The sequence below is a fragment of the Macrosteles quadrilineatus genome, unplaced genomic scaffold (genome assembly GCF_028750875.1).
Source record: "Macrosteles quadrilineatus isolate MER2022 unplaced genomic scaffold, UCM_ALF_1.0 Scaffold_6__1_contigs__length_79288215, whole genome shotgun sequence".
Taxonomy (NCBI): domain Eukaryota; kingdom Metazoa; phylum Arthropoda; class Insecta; order Hemiptera; family Cicadellidae; genus Macrosteles; species Macrosteles quadrilineatus.
The window spans coordinates 41,243,648-41,266,447 of NW_026542599.1; the positions used below are offsets into that span (position 1 = coordinate 41,243,648).

The following is a 22,800-nucleotide window of genomic DNA, read 5'->3' on the forward strand; positions in this document are numbered from 1 at the left end:
ACCAATCTTTCGTAAATACAAAAATACCATTAGCTGCTTCCAAACAAAACAGCTGTTACAACACCACTTGCTACGTTGCCACTTCGAAGGTCGTGGCCTGAAGTTAAAGGCGGCCGTGCTTTAACTCCAGACCCCGGTCTTCGAAGTGGCAACGTCACAAGCAGGGTTGTAACAGCTAAATTAGCGCCACTCATCCTATACTCATCTCCATTCCTACTTGGCTTAAAATACCTACGTTGTATAGTCTCAATTTCATTGTAAAGTATTAAAGTATTAAATCCAAACAAAACAGCTGTAATACGAGCTGCAACAGCATTTACTGACGATGTTTCCGCATCGAATGCTGTGGCTTGGAGTTAAAGGTGGCCGTGCTGGCACCACGGCCGCCTTTAACTCCAGGCCGCGACCTTCGAACTGGCAACGTCGCAAGTGGTGTTGTAACAGCTGTTTTTATTTGGAAGCATCTAATGGCATTTGTGTATTTATGAAAGATTGGTTACTGGACTATGACAATATTGACTTCGCTTAAAAATATACAGATACTAGCTGTAACCCGCGGGCTTTGCCCCGTTTAACTTCTTAATTTTCAAGATTATCTCGTTCGCATGGCTCAATCACGTCCTGGTTGAAGTTTGTTCGCTACGCTCACTCACCTTTAGGTTGGAGCTCGTTCGCTACGCTCACTCACCTTTCGATTGGAGCTCGTTCGCTGCGCTCACTTGCCTTCAGGTTAGCTCGTTCGCTACGCTAACTCGCCTCCAGGTTGAAGTTCGTTCGCTACGCTCACTCACCTTTTGGTTGCAAATTAGCTGTTGTCATAAATGTAAAAGAAATAATAGTGCTGCACCCTGTTGGTAATCCTTGTAACTTTAATGCTATTGAACATCATAGAACAGAACCAACTTGTTTAATTGAAACAGCTGTTAAGATTCAATAATTCCATTTCTCATAAGGTTAACATGGGAAACTCCAGAGCCACTGGGGCGGAGCCCGAAAGGATTTTTGAAATAAGAATATGCCTATATGTTAATCGGGAATGTAAGCTATCATCATGCCAAATTTCAGCCCAATCCGACCAGTATTTTTCGAGTTTACTTTTCCCATACACACATACACACATACAGCAACCACCTCTTTTTTATAATAGTACTAGCTGACCCGGCGAACTTCGTATCGCCTAAGTTATAGGTTTCCCCTAAGACAGACCGATGGAAAGAAAGTACCGTTACGTTTAATTTTCAAGATGATCTCGTTCGCATCGCTCAATCACGTCCTGGTTGAAGTTCGTTCGCTACGCTCACTCACCTTTGGATTGGAGCTCGTTCGCTACGCTCACTCACCTTTAGGTTGGAGCTCGTTCGCTGCGCTCACTTGCCTTCAGGTTAGCTCGTTCGCTACGCTAACTCGCCTCCAGGTTGAAGTTCGTTCGCTACGCTCACTCACCTTTGGGTTGGAGCTCGTTCGCTACGCTCACTCACCTTTAGGTTGGAGCTCGTTCGCTGCGCTCACTTGCCTTCAGGTTAGCTCGTTCGCTACGCTAACTCGCCTCCAGGTTGAAGTTCGTTCGCTACGCTCACTCACCTTTTGGTTGCAAATTAGCTGTTGTCATAAATGTAAAAGAAATAATAGTGCTGCACCCTGTTGGTAATCCTTGTAACTTTAATGCTATTGAACATCATAGAACAGAACCAACTTGTTTAATTGAAACAGCTGTTAAGATTCATTAATTCCATTTCTCATAAGGTTAACATGGGAAACTCCAGAGCCACTGGGGCGGAGCCCTTTTAAGAATTTCGAAACGGGAAATAGTTTACGTCCGATTCGCATACCTACAGAATTTACACACCAAATTTCATAACGATCGGTGAAGTCGTTCCGGAGGAGTTTGCAGACAAACACTGTGACACAAGAATTTTATATATTAGATAGATAGATTTTAATTAATATTGTTTCAATTTTCAATTCTGTATGTTTTATTTTCAATATTTTAATAAATTTATATTCATGCGAATTAATGAGCTGATGTCACCTGTCTGCCATGTTATCTTATGGGACGTCTGTCACTGAACAACACCACTTGCGATGTTGCCAATTCTACCAGGCCGCGGCCTGTTGTAGTTAAAGGCGGCCGTGGCTGGCACTCCGAGCTTTTCGAACTAACAGCGAAGTTACGTGTTATCTAAAACGTGCGTACAAATAATAGTTAAAAAATAGCAGTTGTTTGTATTACATGACGTGTGACTGCGTGGTTGGTTGGTGGTTTTTTCTGATCTGTTTCGGTCTGGTCTACTATGATTTTGACGTCTGCAATACTCCAATAATAAAAAATAAAGTCTGTCTGTGGTTTTGGTTTAAGGTTATTTATTTTTGAAGAGCCGGTCCGTTAGTACTTTTTTGTGTAGCCTAATTGTTATTTGTTTTTGGTACCAATTTCATTTTCGAAAATGTCAAGCCTTAGTTCTGTTGTCGTAAAATTCTATGATGAGTACACAACTCACACTCCCAAAAAGCTCAAAATTATTGATGCCTATTTGTTCTATGTTTTATTGACGGGTGCTGTCCAATTTCTATACTGCTGTCTTGTTGGCACTTTTCCTTTCAATTCATTTTTGAGTGGATTTATTTCTTGTGTGAGCAGCTTTGTGTTAGCAGGTAAGTCTTTTGTTATAAGGTTGGGGTGAAAGCTGGGTTAAGTAGGTAAGTTACCGGTAATCAATATCTATGTAAATTGTTATCATTGGTCATAGACCTGGACCCTAGACTCATTGATGGTTTAAAATAGACCTTTATCTTACTCCCTAATAGGCCTACATGGGTGTCAATTATCTGATCAATATGGACTAGGGGGCTCAAGCCCACCCTCCCCCCTACAAGATTCCAATTAGGTAGGCCTAACCTAAAAAGTTACTAGTTTGCGCATATGATCGAGAAGTTTAGGTAAGAAATGTGTTAGCCTAAATCGCACACTTTGTAAGCCTAGGCCTACATTGGTATGAACCTGGCAATAACTCAGCAATAAGTAGTGCGCAATTGGTGTGAACCTGGCAATAACTCCAGCAATAAGTATTGCACGCGCCCGATTAAATCGATTGTTGGCCATTTTAGGGGAAAATACGGTCGCGTACCATATTACCGATGATGTCACCAGATAGAGGACACTTTACCAGACACGTCAGTATCAATATCATGTACCTGGGGGGTAAGTTCGGGGGGGTAAAGTCAGCAATAAGTTTATAAAATCTATTGCTGGCTGTTTAGCGGGAAAATACGGGCGCGTAGGTTATTACTGAGAGTGTCTGCTGATAGAGGAAACATTAACGGACACGACAGTAGCCTATCAATATCATGTACCTGGGGTGTATGTTAAGTCAGCAATAAGTAGTGCTCGCGCCTGAAAAAATCTATTGCGGGCCATTTTACGGAAAAATACGGCCGCGTAGGTTATTACCGAGAGTGTTAGCTGATAGAGGACACATTAACGCACACGACAGTATCAATATCATGTACCTGTGGCTTGGGGGTAGGTTAAGGGGGTTAAGTCAGCAATAAGTAGTGCTCGCGCCCAATAAAATGTGTTGCTTGCCATTTTACGGAAAAATGTATATATTTATATATACATTGAATATTTAAGTTAATAAGTACAACTGAGCACCCTGAATATTATATATTTTTTTAAGAAGTGACATGTTTCGGACATAGGCCTAAGTCCATTTTCAAACTTCAAATACATTAAATGCTTACCTAACTTTTGTTTGCATCTATATATTTATATATAGGTGTATTTATATATAATATATGTGTGTCCGTTAGCACGATAACTCTAACAAAAATTATCCGATTTTGGTGAAATTTAGTATAAACATGTAAACCTACATTTATTCGAACGAGTTAGCGAACCAGCATGATCGGACCATGGGAACGGGGGTTCATGGGGTAAAAATTGGGTTTTTCCCATTTTTGACCCTAAAAACATAAAATGTTGGAATTTCTTTCCCAACCAGAGCCTAAAAAAATAAATAATTTAGTATATTGAAACATTGTTGTATGCCTAATGGTTACAGAGAAAATTTAAAAAAGTGCAAATTTAAAATTCCCATGTTATTCTTATGGAGAAAATGAAAACTGTTGTAGTTTACTTGTTTATGGATAATATGTTGATCAAATTTGGCAAATTATTTATTTCATCCTATACTATTGACATTTGGTCAAAAAACACAGTTTACCTTCCCTGTAGCAGCAAACCTAAGCACTCGTTAAATCTAATGTTATTTAAATTGGAAATAAATATGTCTTATTTATGGAAATATTTGAGTAGGTAAATATGTAATCAGACAAGTTGAAATTCGCTTAGTCTGCAGGTTTGCTGCGGCGGGGTATTTTAAATTTGTTATGCCTATAAATTGTTGTTCAAGTAAGCACACCTCATATTTTCTGAATTTGTATTACAGTGTGTTTGAGACTTCAAGTTAATCCGCAGAACAAGAGCCAGTTCTATGGTATCAGTCCGGAGCGAGGTTTTGCAGACTTCATCTTCGCTCACATAATCTTGCATCTTGTCGTCATCAACTTCATTGGTTGATGAGCTGGGTAATTATTCTACTTAACATCTAGGCCTATTATAAATACTCACTAGATATTTTTTGAAATTTTTCCTGATTTCAGTATCTTACCTATCCTAAATAGTTTATCCTTGCCAGATTTTCCAATAAAAATTTTCATATTCTTGATTCGCCTTTGTCTCCATTTTTACTTAGGCTAATTTATATTCTTTATTTTTCACATTTTAAATTTCTATCTTGCAGTTTCAAAACCACTAAGTTAATTGTTCAATTTAAATAAGACATATTTTATTAGGTACATTAAACTACCTCAAACCAAATCACAAATCCTTCAATCACCTATGAGTCACAATAAATCATAACAAACATAAACATCATTTCTCAACTGTTATTTAACTTAAGAAATATTGTATGCCTTATCAATAGTGTTACAAATACCTATAAAGAAACAATGTCTATACTATATTACGCTCCCAATGGTCAGCACTCGAGCTAAAATTGAAGAACATAACGGTGGAGGGCCTTTCATGTAAAACGTACACGACACAATTTATCACTCAATTGGCACCTTTCAACCGTCAGAAGGGGAGCATCCAAGGCCTCTATGTATTTATTTATTATGAATTGACGACCTTCGAATGAAGCTAGAATACATCTGAACTGGCCCGACGATGACTTCTATGTCAGTCTATACCGGTTGCAATTTAGCAGCAAATTAAATCGCAGGAATGCAGGTATTTACACCAACTCTTATTATTAATTCGAAATTGCGACTTCCTCATCGATCACCTGACAGGTTTTATGATAAGCATCACTTTGCAGATTCCACTAGGTATTTGGAATTTAAAAAACCAATGTAAATTTTTGTCTTTTTTCAGATACAGAAAAACCAGTCTTGGAGCATGGGAAAACTTCCATGGGTCACACAAGCATTTAATGACAATTGTATTTCATCATGTTTTGATACATAATGTTGGGTGTATTTTGTATACAGTTTATTTTTAACATAAAAAATTGTCTCATGGTGCACCGAAATTTACTATGTAATACAGAGTAGGTCTCAAAGTGGTTTTAATTTTGTTGCGTCAGGATTATAAGTTATGTAACTATTTCTAAAATATTAATAAATAAAGACTGTAACTAACATGTTTGTTCATTTAAGACCATTTATCATCTGGCTCTTTTTAATTCAGGAATTGATGGATTGTGATGTAAAATCAAAATTTCTGTGTTTTTAACAGTCCATATTCTAACGCCTCAGTTGGTTTTGTTTTAAGTAGCCAATAATCATTTAAAGGGGAAATAAATGTAAATCAACTCACACAACGAGTATAAAATCATAATCTGTGCATAGGTTTCTGTGGGATGGGAGTTATTGGAATTTGTAGGAAAATTTTGCTCAACCACTAGCCATTGAAATCCATTGCCAGTTGGAAGAAGTGTACCTATTAAACATTTATAAACATAAAAAATTATAATGTGCATAAGTTATGTGGCTTGGGGAGATTGCCGAAGGGATACGAAAAGTGTAGACTGGCCGCTGGCACCAATAATAAGAAAGTAGTAGCCCAATATTTTGTAAACAGACAACATTTTATACTTTGAGTTAACTTAAAGAGTGGTTGGCAGGAACGTTAATCAAAGTCACAGATTATGCACAAAGAATATTTTATTCTAATGCAGGGTGTAATATGCTAAAATCAGTCACTAGTCGAGCCTCATTTTGTACACAAATCCTACAATACACAGTTATACAATCTACACTTCTATCAACAAAATCAAACAAAACTGTACATAATACTAACAGTCGTTTGAAACCCAATCTAATGATTGAACACTTTTTATAACTGCGAGAAACAAACCCGAAGTTTAATTTTTCTCTGATTGATAGGTACACTGCTAGGACTACTAGACAAATGACAAAACTTATGACAATCTCATTCGCTTAAACATTCCAGATCAGCTCTGTAAAAGTACCTGAGGAATGATTAAATCAAAATTAAAACTGTTTATATCAAACTACTTTTTAACTCACCAAAAGCTGAATACGAGCTATAAACTAAGCTAAAAATCAATTTAAATAAATGATTGTATAGTTAAAAAAAATATATATATATAAATTAATGTGGGTGTACATTGTAATTTCTACCTTCCGAATTCCAAAAATCTACATAAACTCACTCATTAGATAAGCCTAATTAAATTAAAGGTGTAACAGCAATACAGCCTAGTAAATTAATGTTCCTACGATTAAAATTAACAATATAGTACAAAACTAGACTAGATTCAGATTGCCTAGTTAAAGTATGAAAAGTAACATTTTGGTGTAGTCTTAAGATAAAAACATATATACAACAAAAACGCTAAAGCTACAAAATTTATGGTATTAACCTACGTGAAACACAAAAGAAAGTACTCGTTAATCATTCTAAAATATCACGATATCTTCTTATTAAATAACACAGTCTTTCATTTCTTCATTTACAAAAGTACTTGATAAACGACTATTGGGTGCACAAATTTAACGAGAGTGAAATAACAAAGCCTTATTGAAACCAGAAGCTCAAGAATATAAAATTTACATACATCCGCATATAAAGCGTTTTTAAGGTTTGAGAATTCCAACTAACATTAAAAAAATTAATTCGTAACATTTAATTGAAAGAATATTTTTGCTTGAACGACTATTTATTTAGTGGTTGAAATATTAAAATAAGCCTTTAGTTTGACAGTAAACATTGACGATACAGAGGGACCCCTTCAGCTAGAAGGAGAGGCTTGAAGTCTCTCCAGATATCTTCGACGAGCTCCAAGCAGCAATTTCTCTTTTCGAACATACAAGATTCTTTCCCTTTCTGTTGGAGACTTTGAAAATCGACTTCCTGGGTTCAATGGTTCCTCTTCTTCCTCAGCAGATTCACTATTTAAAAACAGATTGATTTAATTAAAAGAACTGAACAGTTGTAGAACTCCCAATACACATCCAACTAATGAAAATGCTATCACAAGCGATATGACTAATTTCAATCGCACAGAGTGAATATATTTCAAATGTTACAGCTACAAAAAAAGTGCAACATATCAAGTCAAATTATGGCATTTTGCTAATAACAAATTAAAAATATTTGCAATACTGATGACGTTCTTTTTATATCTTCAAAACAAACAGGGTGCAAAAAATGTATTGAGGAGTTTGTCTCACGTAGTACTCTGGCTGTGAAGGGTGAAGACTGTCACTAGGGCCCTTTCATTGGCTACTTATACCATTTCAGTCGTCTTCACAATTTGGGCCGGAAAACATGGAAGTTACGCTGTGTAAACATATTTTAATAAAAAATTAAGTGATAACGACAAAGAGCCTTTTGCTGGCGGTTTTTTATTCCTTGCAACGATGCTGTTCCTTGTGCAGAACAAAACAACCATGAGTTAAATCACGGAAGAAAGTAGCAGAACAGAAACACGGGCAATAGATCATTGAGGACACCAGAAAGTGGGCGGCTTGGCCAGAGTAGTGATTAAACAGTTGTAAGAAATGTTTTTCCCAATACAAAAGCACAATGTAATCCCAAATTTGCAACATGTTTTCCATACCAAATTGTGATGACTGAAACTGTACGATTGGCTGATGTCATTGGTAATGGGAGTCATACTGTAAGTAATAACTCGGTAGTTTCTTGATCGTAACTAACCTGTTGGAGGCGTGCTGCCAAACGCCGGCCCCCAGGGAGGGCGGAGTCACCGGTGGAGTGGACAGGGGAGGAGGTGTGGGTGGACTCTGCAGTGGTGCCACTACATGACCTTCCAACACATTCTCTACAGTTAACTCAACACTGCGTGTGATGTGCAGATCCTCTATGATGACATTCAGTGGTAGGTGTGGGAACAGTTGCTGCACCTGCAATCAAACCACCAGTACAGTAAACCCTCATTAAACCGGTGGTGAATCAGGGTTGCCAACAGCAGTTTGAACTTCCTGGCTTAATAGGAATTCTTTGAAAAGGATAGCTAGACATCTAAAAGTACATTATGGCTGACTTGGAAGCCTAATTAATGGGCCTTCACGTATAATCTACACGTAAAATGTTGAGTTTGTTTGTCATTTGTCCTATAGGCAATAAGAGTAAAAAGTTTATGATTATCTTCTTAAAAAAAAGTTGTACTTGTACAGATTTATTAACTAACAAAACTGTGATAATCAAACAATGAACACTTATTAGGATTTTTGTGTTTTTTTTATTAAAGCTTCCAATACGAATAAAGGATGAACCATACCTGGCTGGGCCAATATGAGCAGACCAAATTAATTGAATTACAATTATGGTTGGTATAAAAAAATACTTAAAAAACTCTAAAAAAAACACATTACTCTCTTTTAAGGAACTGAGTAAAATGCAAAACATACAACTACAGGTTTAAACTACTACTTTCAAGTTTCAACTTAAAACAACAAAATATAACACAAATCAAAGAATGTAATTTTAAAAGAAACAAAATGGTTGAACCTAGTTAAAAATTTAACAAAAATTACCAGAGAAATATACTTGTATCAATGAAAATTAACAGGTTGCAGGGGCGGTTTCAGAGGGCAGGCCAGGTAGGCCCGGGCCTACCCAAAATTTTGGTAGATAATTCAAAACTAGAAAGAAATAAAGCAATGTAATTGTATGTAATTAAAGTTAAAGCATTTAAACTAATTATTTTGAATTTAAATTTAAAAACTCCCCCTTTTTGCGGGGAAGCCCTTCAAACCTCTCGTCCCCTTGATCAAACTCTTTCTTGATCCTTGCCAGGCCTACCCAAAAAATTATTCCTGGAGCCGCCCCTGGGTTAAAGAACAAGTTAATCAAACAATAGACACAACTACAATAATTTAAAACGTGCTTTATCATTAACCTATCTTAGAAACCTGTGAACACTCATTTAGGATTCCAATTGTTTGTTTCAGAAAAGAGCAATGAACAGTCTAGGCCCTGGTGGTAAAAAATATTAATACTGTATAGTGTTTTATTTGCTGATCTGAGATAAAAATATTGACTTGATAACTTGTGTTTGTGACATAAATAATTGACCAACCAACCAATATTGACAACACTGACCCATAAGTTGAGTGAGTATAGTAGTTTGGTAGTTACTCAGCTTAGGAAGGAGGAAGGTTTGAGTAGAGAAATCTTCAGACCCAATGGGTCTTTAAACCTTCCTAGGTTAAAAATGTTGACAGTGACAATACAATATTCTAATTTTTCTGGTGTGATTTTTCTTGTGCCTGTTTTTACTCTTTCCCATTCAGGTATGCCTATTCTCTGTACTAACCTTTATACCAAAGATATCCTCACAAAAGTCCTAAAAATCTTAAGCCCTTGTTCTCTATGTTACAGCCTTAACCATCAACTTTTTTGACAAAGTCGAGTGAGGTAGCAACGGTGCTAGATAATTTAGAGTTATTTTAAGCCCCCCACACACTACCAGACCAGACCTCCAGACCAGACCGTCTGGCTGCAACCAGACCGTCTGGCTGCAACCAGACCGTCTTGGAAGGCTCTACACACTCCCAGACCAGACATTCCAACATTCGTAATTGAGACACCGTGGTGAGAACTCCAACAAATGGATGAATACTGTAGCGACGGTCGGTCATCTGACAGACAGCGCTTCACACTCACAGACCAGACAAAAATAGTGGTGGGGGAACCTCAGACCGTCTGTGGTCTGAGGGTTCAACCATCAGACACGCAGACAGTCCGGTCCGAGAAAATCGGTCTGCAGACAGTCCCACACACGATAAGACAAGTGCCAGACGCCAGACCAGACGGTCTGGTCTGGAGGTCTGGTCTGGTAGTGTGTGGGGGGCTTTAGTAGGTAACAAATTATATTTTTGATTTCAGAATTTTTAAGCAACCAAATAATTTAATTGATGTCAAATGAACAATGGGTAAAAACATACATAATACTTGGAGTAAACAGCAAAAATTAAGAACATAGACACGTATTAGTGAGCTTGGATTAGTGAAAGTTACATATGGCAAACTAACTGCGATAATACAACAAAGAAACATAATTTTGGAGCTTTTTGATTGATGGCCATTTGATTCAACAATTATGCTATGGCCATAGTGTTTACTCACCGTCCTGGCCATGGACTCCAGCTGGGAGGTGTGGGTTGGTTGAGTGTTATGTAGGAGTTGAGTGTGGGTCACTTCTACAGAGAAACTGGGCAACCATGACACGTATCTGGAGCCTGTGACACAACAAAACAAATATATACAATCTACACACAAGGAAATGGAGTAAATAGTAACCGAGACTATAGACGGAGAAGATGAAGAGGGTTGTGGAGAAAAGAGGAAAAAATAGACTGTAAAGGAGAAAGAACTGTAGATCGGAGAAAATGGGGAGGTTCAACATCTAAGCTTGGAAATGATTACTCTTCTCTTAAAAAAAATCATTTTCCTGTCCACATAGTCCTTGGGCCTGTGCGTGGAATGTAGGACATATCCGGCAAAGCATGTGGTGAGCCGGTACAACAACGGTGAACTAATAAAATCTAGTGGCAGGCACCAGTATCTGAACCCACAATATCACTGCCATGACTTCGAAGTCTGTTGCGCTACTAACTGAGCTACCGAATCACAAAATAACGAGTGACCAGAAAATATGCCAAAGGGGTGAAAGTAATATCTTTTCCTACAGTCACCCGACAAAGTTGGCTTCCTTGTACTGTTTATAGTACAGAAAGCTGCTAATTGCTGCATATTTATACTTTGCCGTACGGTTTATACTTTGTCGTACGGTTTATACTTTGCCGCACATCAGGATTCCAACGAAACAACACAAAACAGCGTGGTTCTATTATGCACGTAATCCGTGTACGCTTGGAAATAGGTTGGCAAAGATAATAATATTATGAGCAGCTGATTGACTATTATAACTACAATTTAACCTGTCATTTTGTGTATAGTTTCGGTATTTCTGAACTTTCTGGACATTTCTTTTAAACGTTTTTAAAACATTCCTACGATCTTAATAAACAAGAAAATACCTTTAAAGCATTTTTTTTAGGCGCGGAAACCACTTCAAATTACAAAAACATACGGAACTATATTATCAAAACGCGGAGCACATTTCTTGCCGAGGAAAAAATTCTTGCGGAGTGATACGGACCGGGGACTACTTTCTCTAGGGCACCATTTGTGTTGCCAGCTGAACCTAAAAACGTGTTGTATAGTGTTTGAAAGACTAATTATTTATATGCTTTATAGTGACTGTAGGAAAAATATAATGTGTAACACGAGTGAAAAAGGCCTTTGCAAAGTGCCACTTTCCCCACTAGTTACACAAATAACTATTGGCTGTATAATCTGCACACTTTACATTGATATTAGGGGATTTCACATACTGCACTAAACTCAGACTCACACTCAGCATGAAATATCCACACAAAGAGTGTCACTTAATAATAAAGTTATAAGTTTTAAGTTATCTTTTTACAACATTTTAGGATCTGGAATCCTCAGATAAGAAATCGTGAAATTGCTTAACTAGGTCATGTTTTGTGTACTTCCTCATCTCGTGTCAGTGGTTTTACTGTACATGTCTGTAATAATCACTTAAATTACATGTTAAACATTGCTGAACAAAGTTACCATCAAAGTGGAAGAAGTGGTTGGGCCGGGGACGGTTGGGAGGCAGGTTGGCTGGCTCGTTGAGTTGACTGTTGGCTGAGTTGAGACTATGAATACTCAAGGCCAGACGACACGTGGGACACGATGTATCCTGCTCTAGCCAAGACTGTAGACACGAACTGTGACAGAGAAAGATAAAGTTATCACATAACATTGACCTATACTGAAGGAGACATCCCATCTGCATGGTAGCCAAATTATTTGTTGTAAAAGAACATAGTAAAATGAAACATCACATAATGTGCTAGTCTAAAATTCTATTTACTCCCTTGATTTTTATCCTTTGATAACAAATGTGACATAAAGTTTGCTAGAGTTTTCAAAATGTTGTTTTCAGTTTGACTTGGTAAAAAATTTAGCGTATTTGATCAGTCATTTACACATAAGCAATTTTTGGTTAGCTCAATTATTTTGTTATACAGCTCATTATGGACAGTTATCTTTCTGTGAACATTAACTTATGAATTGGAAGAGTTCAATCGAAAGCTTGTCTGGGATTGTGTTCGTGAAGATCCCCATGTCTGATTGGTTAAGCTATTTCATGGAGATGTCTCTGTCAAGAGTGAAATACTCAATAGACAACTAGTGTATGGTAAATACCCTTAACATCAATAAAATGGCACGATTTTGAAAAATCTCAAATAATTCATTTAGAAAAAAATGATAGTGGTTTTAATATAAATCCTAAGTACATCAGTGGAAATTAATGTTTCAACTTCAAATAATTACATTTTTTAATACAGTGTCAGTAAAATGGGGTTCTTAGTTTTGTACACATTGTTGAATTTGTACTCCCCATGGTTTTAGCATGATGGTTTTTAGCATTTGCATAACGTCTGCAATCGTTTTATAGCGCTTTGTCATGCTAGCAGTGACTTCAAAGTTATCCAACCAAAGGAAGATAGCTTTCCTCGATGGCACGGGAGCCCGCGGCGATTGACTGAACTCACAACGGAAAGTGCGGTGAGCACAAAACATAATATCCATTAAATATGCCTTTACAGCAAACACGTGTTGTGCACTCTTCCAACGCTCCATGGCTACTGAAATTTCTACTTATATAGACGCCTACGGTCATTTACCCCTAACTCTTATAGCCCCCAATTCCTTGTCAGCTGGTATCAAATCATGCCGTTTCACTGCCTCACCCTTTATAGGAAAAACCTGTTTGAATACAACTTGTATACACTTTCTGGAAACTTACTTGTGGAACAGATGGGTGCAAGGCAGTTTCCGAGCTGATTCCATTTTCTCCCAACAGATGGCACAGTTGTCTGAGTTTTCAGCCAGTTCCTTGCTGGATGCCATTGGGTAGCTGTGAAAAAAGTGGGATTGTAACTACGCTATAATACCACGAAAATATAAATTGGGTTGTATGGAATAAAAGTTTGATTTTAATTAATTTTTAATTCAACTTGGATTACTGGAATAGAAAAACCAATTGTGCTGATTCTAAATGGTGGAACAATCATATGAATTATGTCACAGTGCTAGTAGCTCAGCTTAGGGGTGGGGGTTCAACCAAAATTCCAAACTAATTTCTTAAAAGTTTCTTATCCAAACTTTAGTGTCACTGTAATATATGTATAAGTTGTCTTTTGTATGTTTGTACATTTAGTAGGCTTTGCATTAGCCAAAGACCAGAGAGACAGGGAGTTGCCAAGATGGCGGAGGTTCGCTCGAATCGAAAGTAAACCTTTATCCAATACCGTCAAGTGGCCAACTTGAACTGATGCTCAGAGGTAAGAAATACTTTACTGTATTCGACATAAAAGATGGATTTCATCAAAATGAACTGGACGATGAGAGTAGATTGCTCACCACTTTCATTTCACATTTTGGGATATTTACGATCACTAAATTACCTTTAGGCCTAAGTGTAATTCCAGAGATATTTCAAAGGTACCATATGCAAGTATTAGGTGACTTTCCTAATTTAGGTATTTACTTTGATGACTTCATCTTAACTACATCAACTGAGGAAGAACATTACCTTATTCTTAATAAAATCATTCAAAGAGCAAAAGAAAATAACATAAAGTTTAATAGTACAGTAACAAGTTACAGTTCAAAGCAAGAAAATAACATAAAGTTTAATAGTACCTACAGTAACAAGTTACAATTCAAAGCAAGAAAATAACATAAAGTTTAATAGTACAGTAACAAGTTACAGTTCAAAGCAAGAAAATAACATAAAGTTTTAGTACCTACAGTAACAAGTTACAATTCAAAGCAAGAAAATAATATTAAGTTTAATAGTACAGTAACAAGGTACAGTTCAAAGCATGAAAATAACATTTAAGTTAGTACAGAACATTTAACAACATTTAAGAAAGTACATTAACAAGTTAGAGTAAAAAGTAAACATGGTTAAATATTTAGGTCTATTTTTTTTTCTGAACAAGGTGTTCAGCCAGACCCAGATAGAATTGAAGTGTTAGTTAAGTTGCAAGGACCTAAAAACAAAAAATAGTTGCAGTCAATGTTAGGTGCAGTTAATTTAATGACTAAATTTATAACCTATTATGTCTAAAATAACTGAACCTTTTAATTGGACAAAACCAAATTGTCTAAAGCATTTAAACTATTTAAAAAAATCAAGGAGGCCACTGTACTTATAATATTTTATCCAAAATTGCCAGTAGAAATTTGTGTAAGATGCATGTAATTCTTCTGGCCTAGCTAGTTTGTTACAGAATAATTAAGTATCCAGTAGCTTTCAGTACTAGATCTTTAACTAGTGCAGAAACTAGATACCCAGTAATTGACAAGGAAAAGGCCGCTGTTTGTTTTTGCAGTGTCCAAGTTTTACCAGTGCATTCATGGAACTGGGGTGACTGTGTACTCTGATCATAAGCCTATTGTAAGTATGATGGAAAAGAGTATTTGTAATGTTTCAAGTAGACTTCAGAAGTTTAAGCTCAAGTTGTTAAATTCTTAATGTAAAGTATTTGCCAGGGAAAGATAATGACATTGCTGCCGTTATGTCAAGATTTGTCAAAACAGTACCAAAAGAGAGTGAGAGTTTACTTGACAAATGTGTGATGGTAAATAGCCTACCTAAACAACTTAGTATGTCCGAAGCTAAAAAACAAGAGTTTAGGTTAGCTTCCAAAAATGGCCCAGTTTTAAGTAATGTAATAAACTACATTCATAAAGGATGGTCTAATCTAAAAGATCTCAAAGGAAGAGAAGAAAAAACTGATTTTTAAGATTCAACGTAATATTCTATTTGAAGATGACTTACTCTTTCTAGAGAACATACTTGTCGTACCTTAACGTTAAGACAAAGTGTTAGACCATATTCATGAGTCTCATTAAGGTGTCATAGGGCTCGCTTTGTTATACAGTATTGGCCTAACTTGAGTGCTGATATCGAGAAGGTTTTTTTTTTTAAGAGGTTGGCGGCCTCTTTTAACCTTGCATTTGCTCGTCCACATAGACTATTTGCCCGTGCGTGGAACGTATCCAGCAAAGCAAGGAGTGAGCCGGTACAGTACAAAGGTGAACTGTACTGATAAAGTGTTTACGGCCGTGACCAGGATACGAACCCATGACAACGCTGCCTTGGGCCTGAAGTCCGTGACGTCACCGACTGAGCCACCGACTCACCTATTTTTCGGATTGACGTGGTTGAATGGCTGATGATGGCTTCTCAACAAAACATATTACTATTATAACTGCTGACAAGTGCTTTTAATCAATATTAGTGAATTCCGCTGTTTTGGTCACTAAAATTATATTCAAATAGATATAATTGATGTTAAGTTTGCTACCTCTGCTCCATGTGGTACAGCACCCACAAGTAGTTGCGGTGCTTCTTCACTCTCCTCTGTATCTCATGTATGAGGTAGCGCAGGTGCATGCAGATAACTAGTGAAGCCATGGACAGGAAGATGTTGCTCCACAACAGCATGTGCACGTGGTGTAGCAGCTCTACAGTCAGGGCTCCCAGCTCAAACACTAGCTCTGTGTAGTAAGCCAGTGCGCCTCGCTTCTCCCAAACGCGGCCGCCGCCACCACGCACGTCGTACACGTGCAGCGCGTAGCGGAGCAACGTGTGCAGCGTGCGCACCGACAACAGCACGCACTGTAACAAGGTTAATCAGTTTTAATTGACTACTCGATTCCCGTACGTAGGACGGGCCAACAGCTCGTATAAATTAAATAGCGTAGTACAAACTATAATTATCCACACAAAACATAACTTATTAAAGACAACTGAAAACTGTGCTTGACATGTTTGCAGCCTGGGAGACAAGATTGGAACAACGCAAGAGCATTGGGTTTACCAGTATTGATAGTGCAGTGAAACATTTGGTCTGATCAAAGATGTTCTGTTGGATGGATGGTGGTTAATCCAAACCTTTCCACCTATTCTACAAATTTAATGTCTTCTCTCAAGTAACCACTACTGTAATCCTTATTCTGTATTCCTATCCTTATACCATTTTGAAACTGAAAGGTTGTTAAAGTGAGTATTTACCTCGGCAGCCATGAAAGCGAATGTGTTGAGACCGGCTGACAAGAAGCCAACGGCAACTGCTACAAGGAACATCAGACCTAAACATAGACCAACACATTAGCATACATACTATGCAGCAACAGAGTCTACAGGCAGGCAGAGTGGCTGAGAAGGATTATTTATGAAAGCGATAAGGGTCAAGCGAGGCTACTTTAGAAAATCAGAGCCCAAATAAATTTTAACCAAACATTTTGTGTAAATAACAAATTGTATATAGATTTGTTATTTTATTTTTGTCCAGGCCTACAAATCTCTGAGAGAACTCTTTCACAAAAAAACCGCTTTGTGTACTTTAAAACATCCATTACGTCTCATAGGCAAAATATGTAACAAACCTCTGCTTGATCCAATCCTAACAAAAACAGGATACTAACCCAACTAGTTTTTTTCGTAGGGCTCTACTGGACTGGCTTTTCAGCCCAACTAATCATTCCTTGAAAAAACAACATTTAAAACTACACTTAGATGTACAATTTGCATGCTAAGTTTACTCTAATGTTGCTTATACATGTTTACAACAAGTATGACTAACCTGACAGAAACAGTATGGACACCAGCAACACCACCAGTCTCAGGTGCGACCATCCTGGCGTGGTGGGGGAGAATGATAACTGGAAACACAACACTGCATTACACAACTAAACAATGGGCCATCATACTTCTCAAAAATACACAGCAATTGACTATCTAGATAACCCTTAATAAGTTACAAGCCTACAATGCTCGTCTATAATTGTAGGGGAAGTACTCCATTTAACTGTAAAAACTCTAACACTTCTTTTCAGCCAGCATTCTACTTCACTCCCGAAACCTTTCCTTATTTTGGGCATAAAAACTAAGCGTACATAAATTTCAACAATAAGGATGAATAAGAAGGGTTTGTTTCACTACCAAAGATTTGTAAACACAAAAATAAATCAAATATATTACTATTACAACACAAACTACTACTGAAACTAATATTTAGAATCTTTTAGCTAACACCAACTTTTTTGAAAAGGTTCTCCATTATGAAAATATATTGTACTTCATATTCAAAGTAGATCATAATCTCTGTATCATCAAGAAATAAAATACTAATTTTAGACAAACCTAACCTGGTTTTTAAGAGGTCAGGGATGATAACATATTCTTACCACACTGACTCGTACTAATTATAAAAGATTTTTTTTAAACTCCATTTCTAACAGAGCATATTTTTAAAGGGTTCAATTATCTAATAATTAATCAAATTGACAAGGTACCAAAAACAATCAGCTTGTACAATAACACTTAAAGGTTTTTTTATTGGATTGCATTTATTTAAAGGTCAAGTTCCAGACCGTTTTGACATTTTTATTTAGGACAAAAAAAACTTCAGTTTTTCTATGATTTTTACAAAAATAAAAAAATTTATGCAAAGTAAGGATAAACAAATTGGTGAATGTGAGTGTTGAACAATAGAGTAAATATCACCTGTTGCTATTGAGCATTGAGCACTTATTGTGTACACGATATTTACCACTTACCAGGTAAACATCTGTGAATGTTTTATAAGTTACCAGTACGTAATGTTGGACTTGGTGGTTTCATAATACGAAAACCTACTTAATACATTTTATCTGGACCGGTGTAATCAGCAGTAATTTGCGTTAACATAGTTTTTTTCAGGTGTTTTTTTATACCAATGGCATTTTTTATGTTTTGAAAGAAACCGATCCAAATCCTGGTATTGTTACTATCTAACATCAACCTTTTTGTTTGATAGCTTTTTGTTAATTAATTCTTAGCCCAAAGAAAAATGGCATCTGGGTCTGGAAACAATCTCGCTTGGAATTGAACCAGCGACCTTCAGATTTAATGGCGAGCACTATAACAGTTCCTTGACTTAAAAAATTAATTAAATTTTTTAAAAGTTAGGGAAAGCGGTCCAAACCCATTTAAGTTTTGCAACAATTTTAACATGGGATGGGATGCCTACTTCATCGTAGTGTTTAGTGAAAGGCTAACATGATCACTTTAGATTCAAGCTGTATAGATGTTAAGGTCAACTAATGTTATCAAAACTACTTTTCATTTAACACATTCATAAGCTTGAAAAAACAATTAAATACATGTAGATGATTTAATCTAACGTTTACTTACATATTCAAAACGATCTTTGCAGAGTTGTGCCAATAGATGTAGGGAGCCTAATACACTGAACCAGGCACACCACATGACAACCTAGAATAGACAACTGGTTAACTATTGATTGTACTTGCATTTCTCCATGTATAACAGACCTTTTAAATTTAATGTCTTAGTTTTAACATGCTTGCTTTTAGATCTATCATTCTTTTGGGTAAACTGAAGAACATTTTCACATTTTTTACTCCAAAGGGCGATGCAATAGACTTATGCAATAACCATTAACCAATCCTCACATAGAATTATTCATGGGAGAATAACTCAACCAAAAGCTGAGAGCTATGCTAGACATGTCCAACCTTAAAACTTCTCTTGAGTTTTTGGTTGAGAAGTTAAACCACGCGCATAACTGGAAGACAGTTAAGTCTATTTAGAAATAAGTGACCTAAGACTTCGACTCCCTGTTCAGGGGGACAGATAGAGGATTTGTATTGCGTCTTGCAAAAAAATTGTAAAATGTAAAAAGTAATTATCTCTAATTATTAGACTGTAAACAAACAAAACAAAATCCTTACCTCATCCATAAACTGCACATTGATGACACCAAATACAAAGATGAACTTGTAGAAGACAAAGTTCCAGAACTTGTCTTTGAGGTGTTGCTGCTCCGAGACCCTCAGTTCACCAAACACTAGTCTTTGTATAAACTTGCCCAGCAGAATGAGGGTACAGTAAGCTGTGTTGATCAGGGTCTGAAAAAAAAAACATCAGTGAGTTACATAGGTAAGCTCTCTGAGTAGTCCTACAGAAATGTACACACAATCTTACAATGATTGAGTCAATTAGAGTGGCAATGGGGATGGGTAAGCACACAAGAACCCTTCAAATACCACCAACAGTTTTTGTACAGCCATCTCAACAATTCATTAGCTGGGTTAATGTTATACTAAAAGTCTAGTGGTAGAGCTCGGGGCTTTGGGGCCCGAGGTCCTGGGTTCAAATCCCACCAATCACCAATGGATTTTATAAATTCGATAATATTGCAACCCTCTAGGATAAGCCTGGAGTAATGTATAAAACCATTTCGGGCTTGAACCTAGCGTCCTAGGATGTGAAGGTTGGACATAAAAAAGGAAGAAGTGGTGTGACTCAGCGTTGTTGTCAACTTTTCCCTCATTCTTTTTCTCATTCTTTAAACGAAAACATAATTTCAAAACTTTATAAAACAGTAATCGCTCAAACCAATATGGGTGACCTGTAAAATAATCACAGAGAAGACAAGAAACGTGTTCTATACTGATCATGTTATTTAATTTTAGCTGTATTGAAGAGGCTACATGAGTAAGGCCTACGTTTTCTCAACGCAGTGTTGTGCTGATGATCCAATTCACACACTGTCATGTAACCTAGCTAATTGTTGTTTACATCAACAGCTCCCGCCGAAACAATCTTATCTTGTCATCAAACAATCACGTGTCAACAACCAGACAGAGCAGTATCAACATCCATTTCACAGTTTAAACCTGTAACTAAATCTTTAGAGCAAGATCTCCTCCCCTGGTGGACACATAGCTTACTACAGTAGTCATTGCGTATTCACACCCATTGGCGACTGGCATGATTTGAACTCGGAGCTACATAACAGAGGTGCCCTGGCAAAGTGTTTTTGCCCTTTGTATACTGTAAATGAAATGGTGATTCAGAAGCAGATGCTCCTGGACGCGCCTTACGATAACACAACGCAAACATGATACAATGCGGCTACGAGGTTGCGTACAGAAAGCGAAGGCGCTGCTTCTCACACAAAAACCATAGATGAACTTCATCTATGCAAAAACATACAAACTGAACGTAAAATAAAATACCTGCTAAAGGATGATGAATCTGTGTAAAAGATTAAAAAAAAACCATTAATCGTGTTTATTTAATATGTTATTTTATCATTCAACTTTTTAACTACGTTTACACCTGAGTCGCCAACAAATTTTACTAACTTTGTCAAAGTCAAATATTTATAATAACAGTTTTCAACACAAACATCACTGGACTAGAATAATTATCAGCTTAAGCGTCAACTTTTCCTCACCGATTGCTTTTAGAAAACAATTATTAGGCTAATTTGAGTCAATGTAGTTTTATATATCAAGCATTATATTTTTATATTTATATCCATACCATTGATTATATCGTACTCAGTATAGTCAATGCACCTAATCAAATATTATATTGAGGAAATAATGCCCTACTCGTTGAAAAAATAAATTCAAAAATACCAACTTCCTAGACGAGTTGTAAGTAGGCAAAAACTTAGATAAAATACAAACAATTATTTTGAGACAATTTTCGAATATGTGTTCACTGCGAGTTGGAAATAGTGTTCGTATTTATTACACCCCAGCAATGTTGTATACCCAAGACAGTCACTTATTGTCTCTCTACAGTCTATTGTTTGACAAGACTTGTGTTCAATACACCCTCGACTCCCGCGGACGCTTTTAAACATGTTCGTATGTATATTACTACAAAAAAACTTCAATAAATCTGTTCTTCTACATGTTAGTATCATAAAACTTCCTCTATAAATGTTAATTTATATGTTTTAAATGGTAAGGATCCACAGTTGAAAAGTATATTTTGTTGCTGACCAGGTTGATGGGTCATAACAGTTGCTATAGCTCACAATAAGTCGTTCCACAGGTTTGACTTGGTTAACAGTTTTTGTGTTCAACCATAGATTAAAGATTAAATATACTCACTGCCCTAAGGGAGTATGTTTAATCTATGGTTGAACAGAGAGTAATTTTGATCAAAGCAATCTTTCGGTGGCTCACATCAACTATGGTTCACATCAACTATCACAGTCTATGGTGGAACAACAAAATCAAATCTTGATAAAGTACTTAAACAGCAAAAAAGAGCAATTCGCACTATTATGAAATTCCGGAAAACCATCTCAGTGAAGAATCTTTTCATAAATTGGACATTTTAACTGTGTATAATTTATATATTCTTGAAACCATAATCTTTTTGAAACAAAGGGAACTAGCAACACCCTCCAATCCCGGGCATAACTATAATACTAGGTTAAATTAGCCTCAGCATAAATTAGAATATTATACAAAGAAAACCACCTATGCAGGATTGAAATTGTTACAATATTTACCAATAAGCATCCGGCAGGAGACAAATTTCAAAAAATTCAAAAAAACTTTTAAAAGATGTCTTTAAAAAATCCTTTTTATTCATTACAAGAATTTGTAGATAAAAAAACCGTAGAATTATGTTTTAATGTGTATGATTTGTATATAGATTTTGACTGTATTCAGATACATGTATGTTTTATATATGTTGTATATTGAATGAAGACTATTTGAATCTTGAATCTTGAACTACGACAATTTTGATAAAAAATATTGGCGACAACTTTAACATGGGGATGGGATGTCTAGTTGTTTGAATCTCAACTGCCTGTCACTATAGACACTGGTCTGAGTATTAGTGGGACGTCGTTATGGTGTTAAGTCTCTGTTTGAGTTTTAAAGTATTATATTGTCTGTGGTATAAGTTTCATGGACGATGGACAAGCCAACTGCGGTATCTGATCTGGACCCACAGCAGCCAATAGGTAAATGCTCTCTCATAGAGCAGGCGCGAGTCAACAACAACAGACCTGGTCCTGGACATTGAACCAATAATTTGCTTATCACTAAAGTACCCTACCACTCGTGCTAGGTTTCTTTCCCGACAGTAAACAGCATTCCCTCTTGGTACGGTTGAAGTATTACAGTTTGAAAGCAAAGGCGAGGCAATGTTTCCATATTCATTTACACATGTGTACAATGTACATAACGATGCGACAGTAGAGCGCTAACTAAGCGACAAACAACCGTGTTTCACGTATGTCTAAGTGAACACATAATGCTAGAAA

General features: G+C 36.6%; 2 protein-coding genes across 3 annotated transcripts in view; one reads left to right on the forward strand and one right to left on the reverse strand.

The window, feature by feature from the left end:
* Positions 1-2,347: 2,347 nt before the first annotated feature.
* Positions 2,348-5,697, forward strand: LOC128996782 (dolichyl-diphosphooligosaccharide--protein glycosyltransferase subunit DAD1-like). Of its 2 annotated transcripts, XM_054422246.1 has the most exons (3): positions 2,350-2,652; positions 4,449-4,587; positions 5,438-5,697. In XM_054422246.1, exons 1-2 carry the CDS (start codon positions 2,445-2,447, stop codon positions 4,577-4,579), a joined length of 339 nt encoding a protein of 112 aa, XP_054278221.1. In that variant the 5' UTR covers positions 2,350-2,444; the 3' UTR covers positions 4,580-4,587; positions 5,438-5,697. The 2 variants fall into 2 exon arrangements, with proteins under 2 accessions (XP_054278222.1, XP_054278221.1); XM_054422247.1 differs by lacking the exon at positions 5,438-5,697 and having other exon boundaries at positions 2,348-2,652; positions 4,449-4,590.
* Positions 5,698-6,210: 513 nt separating this feature from the next.
* LOC128996346 (E3 ubiquitin-protein ligase AMFR-like) overlaps positions 6,211-22,800 on the reverse strand; it is a 111,738-nt gene continuing 95,148 nt past the window's right edge. The window contains exons 2-11 of the mRNA XM_054421616.1: positions 19,448-19,624; positions 18,888-18,968; positions 17,296-17,374; positions 16,725-16,801; positions 16,015-16,328; positions 13,443-13,553; positions 12,200-12,357; positions 10,682-10,794; positions 8,249-8,454; positions 6,211-7,479 (exon numbers count right to left, since the gene is read on the reverse strand). Coding sequence (XP_054277591.1) covers positions 7,320-7,479; positions 8,249-8,454; positions 10,682-10,794; positions 12,200-12,357; positions 13,443-13,553; positions 16,015-16,328; positions 16,725-16,801; positions 17,296-17,374; positions 18,888-18,968; positions 19,448-19,624 — 1,476 coding nt within the window. The 3' untranslated portion in view covers positions 6,211-7,319. The remainder of the gene's footprint in view (positions 7,480-8,248; positions 8,455-10,681; positions 10,795-12,199; positions 12,358-13,442; positions 13,554-16,014; positions 16,329-16,724; positions 16,802-17,295; positions 17,375-18,887; positions 18,969-19,447; positions 19,625-22,800) is intronic.

What these genes read in the sequence shown, in the direction of transcription:
- LOC128996782 (XM_054422247.1), top strand. Translation starts at nt 2,445, where the DNA reads ATGTCAAGCCTTAGTTCTGTTGTCGTAAAATTCTATGATGAGTACACA. An exon ending in GAGCAGCTTTGTGTTAGCAG is followed by an intron (nt 2,653 to 4,448) that starts GTAAGTCTTTTG and finishes TTTGTATTACAG; the next exon opens with TGTGTTTGAGACTTCAAGTT.